The sequence below is a fragment of the Chionomys nivalis genome, chromosome 11 (genome assembly GCF_950005125.1).
Source record: "Chionomys nivalis chromosome 11, mChiNiv1.1, whole genome shotgun sequence".
Lineage (NCBI taxonomy): Eukaryota > Metazoa > Chordata > Mammalia > Rodentia > Cricetidae > Chionomys > Chionomys nivalis.
In genome coordinates this window covers 11,416,613-11,422,612 of record NC_080096.1, presented here as the reverse complement: position 1 = coordinate 11,422,612, position 6,000 = coordinate 11,416,613, and the positions used below count along the sequence as shown (strand labels likewise).

At 56.1% G+C, this 6,000-nt stretch overlaps 1 protein-coding gene across 1 annotated transcript in view; it reads left to right on the top strand.

Moving 5' to 3' along the window:
- Positions 1–414: 414 nt before the first annotated feature.
- Fam131c (family with sequence similarity 131 member C) overlaps positions 415–6,000 on the top strand; it is a 15,620-nt gene continuing 10,034 nt past the window's right edge. Inside the window, exon 1 of the mRNA XM_057784089.1 lies at positions 415–566. Within this exon, the coding sequence (XP_057640072.1) occupies positions 545–566 (22 nt within the window). The 5' untranslated portion in view covers positions 415–544. The remainder of the gene's footprint in view (positions 567–6,000) is intronic.

Here is a 6,000-nt window from a genome sequence, read left to right as displayed (position 1 = left end):
CCACATAGTGGAAGGAAATAGACTCCTCCAAGTGTCATTTGAACTCCATACTCGTGCTGTGGAACATGCACACACAGCACACACACACACACACACACAATAAATAAAATAAAGTCTTGACCCTTCTCATTGTGCTCACTGGGATGAGACTCCTTCTTGCAGAATTCCCCCCCTCCCAGCCCTCTCCCCTGACCTTGAACTCCAGACAGCAGGTGCTACTCAGAACTGAGGCTCAGTCTTTTCTCATAGGGCTGAGTCCAGGTTACCCCGGGCTGCGGCAACAGGTGCACGGGCACGGAGGGGGCGGGGCGCACTCCAGCACCGCCCCCTCCACCCTCTGCGCTCCCTGGGTCTCCCCCGCCCGCCGCGGCGTTGCCCGGTCCTGTCAGCTGCGGGCGCCGCGCGAGGCGATCGGGACGCGGCAGCGGGGACGACGACTCAGGCGCTAGCGGAGGCCGAGCCGAGCAGCCCCGGCCCGCGGAGACATGAGCGCGCGGCCGCCCGCCGCACCCCGGGCGCAGTGGCCCGGCCCCGCCGCCCCGTGATGGGCTCCTGCGTGTCGCGAGGTGAGGACCCGGCGGTCCGGGACGCGGCGAGGGGCGGAGGCACCAGCGCGCGGCCCCGGGGAAGCCTAGGGTGGGTGTCCGCCCTTCACGGACCACCGCACCCCAGGGGACGCGGTGCTCCATTGGGACAGGGCTCGGGAGGAGAGCGGGCAGCTTGCAGAGCCGGTGGAGGTCTTGTTACCCCACGCCCCACTCGGCACCCGGCAGGTGGCATGAAGCAAGGTCCCGGTGCCATGCTTTCTTCTGCAGCCACACGCCTCCCGCAGTGTGCTTGGGAGGGGAGGATGGCTTCCGGTTCTTTCTGGTTCTCTTATGGGCCACTGAGCTCCAGGAAGACAGGCAGACCTCGTTCCTGCTCCCCAAGATGCAGGCCTTTCTAGCCCGGGGTCCCTTTCCCTCACCCGTCCCCGTCCCCGTCTTCAACCCTAGAAACTCCCTGGCAGGAAGGGGTCAGCAGGGATGAACAGGTTATCGAGGTTGGCTTTACCCCACCCTCATCCCTAACTCCATCCCCACCCCCATCCCTGCTCAAGGGACAGGAGAGGACAGAGGACAGCTGATGTTCCCAGTAACCCTTGGGCCTTTGTCTCTGACCTGGCACCTTGGTCATCCCCAAGGTGATTCCAGGGAAGGGGAGTGAGTGACTGTCCCTCCTCTGGAAGGGGTGGGGCACCTGACTGTGAATGGGGGGTGTAGGGTCTTTCATGGAGGCTGGGGGATGGGCATGCCTGTCTTTGGAGTAATATTTTAGAAGAGTTTGGGAGGTGTCAGGGCATGCCAGTAATCTCATTACTCAGGAGGTGTAAGATCAAGAGTTCAAGGCCAGCATCCACAGCATAGACAGTTTGTGGCCAATCTGGGCTATATGAGACCTTGTGTCAAAACAACCCCCCCCAAAAAAAAAGGTTGGGTTATTGGCCTCACCCCCTTAGGACTCTTACCCTCTGTGGGAGCAGGGCTGGGCTGGGAGTAAGAGCCTAGAGACCAGGGCTCCTTACCCAAGGTCTTTGAAGATTCCACTGGCCACTTCAGGCAGAGAAGGGTCAGCTGGCCTTGGAGTGGGGCTGGGCAGGCCCTCGAGGGGAATCTTGGTCTGGAGAATGTTGAAAAATCCATCCTCTGGACTCTGAGGGAGTTCTGCTCCGAATTCAAGGAAGAGTATTCAGGGAAGTGACTCAGGGTGTCCCTGGAAGGTGTCAGCAGTGGGGTCCTGTATCAAGTTGGTTCAAGCTGATTGATGGTCACAGGGCTACCTACTGGGTGTCAGTCACTGTGGTCCCGTGAGACCCGAGGAGCCCAGCATGCACCTGGCCTCTGAAGCAGAGGGTAAGGAAAGGTGTGAGCCATTCCCAGAAACCCTCGAGACTCTGGGTAGTCACCCATGAAGGCAGTTCCAGGAGTTAGGTATCTGGATGTTTCCTTAGTGACTAGGTTCCTTCTCCATCCCTTGGCTCGCAGCTGTGGGGTCCCAGCCCTGAGTGCACTGTCTGGTGAGCCCAGGGTCCACAGGACAGAGACTAGACTGCAGGGATGCCTGCCAAGGTCACACTGTGAGACTGAGACCTGGGTCCTCCATTTCCCATGCTTCCTCTACGACTCCCCTGCCAGGGCAGTTGAGGTCATACTGACTGAGAGACTCTCCGACCTTTCCTCTTGCCTCCTTGAGTGCCACCCCCAGATCAGGCTGCATTTTCTAACCCTCTCCTCATCCTGAGATGACAGAGCCTGACAGTCTCAACATGCACTCCAGCAGCTTGGAAGTGAGAGGTATGAGCTGGGCAGTGGTGGCGCACACCTTTAATCCCAGCACTCGGGAGGCAGAGGCTGGTGGATCTCTGTGAGTTCAAGGCCAGCCTGGTCTACAAAGTGAGTTTCCCAGGGGCATAAACCAAGAAACAATAAAGGCAGGCCTGGAGATTCTCTCACTTCAGGGGCAGGTCCTCAGCCTCAGCTTCAGCATCCTCAGCCTTGTGGTGATATCACCTCAGGTTTTGCTGGGCTCCTGAGTCCCTACCTCTGCACCCCTGGACCAGTGGTTGACCACTGTCCCCGCCTGCCAAGGGTTTGCATGGGCCGTGTTCAGAGCCTGAAGTGGAGGTCAGGGGTCATGAACTTTGATGTCTCACAGAGCCTGGAGCCTGCAACCAACTGGGGCTACCCAGTTCCCCCTACTCCAGGTCCAGGCTACACCTGAGAGATCCACCCTACCCAGCAGTTAGCTTCTGCCACTGAGCTGGGGGATCAGGAGTTTCCAGCCTGCAGTCCCTGCTCCACTGTTCCCAACTGTGTGGTCTCAAGTTGAGTGGGAATCGTATTAAGGTGGGAACATAGGACTGGATGGGAGAGGGTCTCAGCCCTCCTCCCCACGGTCCAGTCACCATCAACACTCAATAGCCATTTCTCGCGTGGAGCTGGTGTATCAGCTTTGTGGGATAGGGACCCCTCCTGCCTCCGAGGAAGCAGCAGGTGCCAGGCATTTGTGTTGAGGCAGGGGGATACTGGCCTCACACACTGCATCTCAGAGCTACTTTGTATTCCTGTCTATTTCTTAAACTTTTATTTATTTATTAAGTAATTTATTTATTTTGGTTGTTTGAAACAGGGTTTCTCTGTAGCTTTTTGGAGCCTGTCCTGGTTACTTATTTAGTTTTGAGACAGGCTCTTATTCTATAGTCTTGGCTGGCATTGAACTCAAGGTCATCCTCCTGCTTCCAGCTCCCAAAAGCTAGAGTTTCGTGTTTGAGCTACTACATCTGCTCTGTTTTGTCTTTTTGTTTGTTTGTTTAGATAGGATTTCCAGTAGCCCAGGCTAACCTTGGACTTGCTGTTAGTGAGGATGACCTTGAACTCCCGATCCTTCTTGCCTCTACCTCTTAAGTGCTAGGATTATAGGCTGAACCACCATGCATCATGCATGTGATGCTGAGGGACTGAACCCAGGATTCCATGCATGCTAGGCCAGCACTCCACCAGCTGAGCTACAACCAGAGTCTCGGGTTCATCTGTTTTTGTTTGTTTCATCTATTTTTGTTGTTGTTGTTGTTTGTTGTTTGTTTTTAGAGACAGTGTTTCTCTGTGTAACAGTCCTGGCTGTCTTGAATTTCTCTTGGTAGACCAGGCTGGCCACGAACTCACAGAGGTCCACCTCCCTCTGCCTTCCAAGTGCTGGGATTAAAGGCGTGCGCCACCACCGCCTGGCTGGTTCATCTTTTTTTAAGCTGCCACTCCTTGGATGCTTATCCTGAGCCGCACTGAGCCTGGTCTTGGCTCTCCTGACCCAGTTAGTTCTCCTTGAACCTCGCGGGGAAGTGGGTTCAGAGTGGAGCGAGACCGCACTCAGGTCCCCCACCTGGCAGCACAGAGAGGCAGACTCACATCTATGACTCAGGTCTATGGGCCCCAGTGCTGAGCAAGGAGCCCCTGCCCTTTGATTTTTTGACTCCTTGCTCTCACCCAAAGCTGTTGGCACATGGCCAGAAGTCCAGAACCAATTTCTGGGATAGCTCAGAGGCCTCACGTCTGGTTAGGTTTTCCTGGCACTGTCAGGGGCAGACAGTGCGGGACACACAGGGCGTCAACATCTACCCCTCTCTATCTCGGGGTCCCTCTGTGCCCACCTATGCCTCCTGGCTCCACAGCTTCTCTATCTACCCCTCTCATCTCAGGCCTCTCCTCCAGCTAGTCAGCCAGCCTCCCGGCCTGCGCTGGGGGTCTCCAGTGTCCAGTGTATTGGTTCTTATGAGAGCAGACACTGGCCACTGAGGACTTCCTTCTGAAGAATCAAATGTCTGATTATGTCTAGAAGTCTGAGGTCCTGTGGGGGCCCTGCCAGAGCCCCTGCTGGGAGCAACACTGCAGTGAGCTCTGTGGTAGAATAAGGAAAGAGTCAATGAAGTTCAGTCTGAGGGGAGGAACACAGTTTTGTGTTCAAAGAAGTCTAGTGAGGGAAAGCAGTGTGTGTGCACACACGCGCGCGCACACACACACACACACACCACAGAAAAAAATGATTGCAGGTCCCTTTGTGGAGATTAGCACTACCCATACTGCCCCTAGGTCTGCACCTCATCCTTGCCACTTACTACCTGGTGCCTTGGATATGCCATGCACACCCTCCGAGGCTTAATTTTCCCATCTGTCAGGTGGGCACGCAGCTACCCACTTTGCAGAGTTCAAAGCGAAATCCTAGGTGAGGAATCACCATGGCGCCTGACCCGGAGCGCATGCTTAATAAATAGGCAGTGTATCCTCGCAGGCCGGGCTGCTTCCCCAAGAGAGTCATCTCGTCAGCTCAGGCCAGCCTGGCAGTGTGCCTGGCGTTGGTACGACTGGAGTACGCTGGGCCCCAGGAGGGCAGAGTGAATGAGGAGCTGGGGTGGGTGAAAGCCCTTGGTTGGGGATGGAAAGGGATCCCTCTGAGCTCAGCCAACCAGAGGATTATGGAACAATCCTGGCCCAGGTGGTTCGGGAAGACATTGGAGAATGGGCCTCTGCCAAGGGCCTGCTCTCCTGGCAGGGACTCACCAGGCAGAGACACCAATAACTCAGTCTTTGGTCTCCCTCTGTAGGGTTCAGAGGGTCCCCAGGGCAAACACCAGCTCAGGAACAGGACACAGGAGTCCCACTGTCCAGAAAGACAAATTGTGGGACAGAGCGAGCAACTCCTCAGAGGGAGTCCAGGCACAGCGGTAGCCTCCTGCGGTAGCGCTCTGCACACACGGGTGAGAAGTGGGTGTACATGGGGAACACATGGCTATGGCCCAGAGGAATAAGCTCAAGGCTGCTTGTGTACAGCGCAAAGGACAGCTGATATATCACAGTAGGAGGGACCACCTGGCGCGTCCATTAAAGGAGGCGGCACCAGGGGCTTTGCACCCAGGCTGCTGCTCACTTGTTGTTCGCCGTCTCGGTGCTGCTGGGAAAGAGTCCTCTTCACTCCATCTGCGTGATCTCCCGAGCGGCTGCAAGCTCATTCTCTCGCTCCTAAGAAACACTCCGGGTGCAGGTGGCAACCACAGTGACTAATGGGCTGGGACACGGGGCCCTAATGAGTAGCTGTAAGCTCCAGACAGCTCTAAAGCAAATGAGAGAAGTCTGGGGGATGGGAGGCGTGGGGCTGGTCGTCAGGTTCACCCAGGCTGGTAGCAGGAGCGCCACATCGTGAAGAGTTTAGGCTAGACATTATGAAGAACTGTCTGGGTGGTTAAGCTGACATCCTCATTGGGAGCTTTGGTAGAAAAGGCAGAAACACCTCTGTCAAGCAGAGGGATGGAGGGGATCTCTAGATGACGCCCTTTCTGGAAGGATCAAAATGGTCTTCAGGTTGCCATGGCAACAAGAGGATTGTCCCTCCCTAGCCTGAGGAGGTGAGGGAGGGAGTAGGTCCAAGAAAGGGACTCAGACCTTGGGGGGAAAGGAGTAGGGTGTACACTGT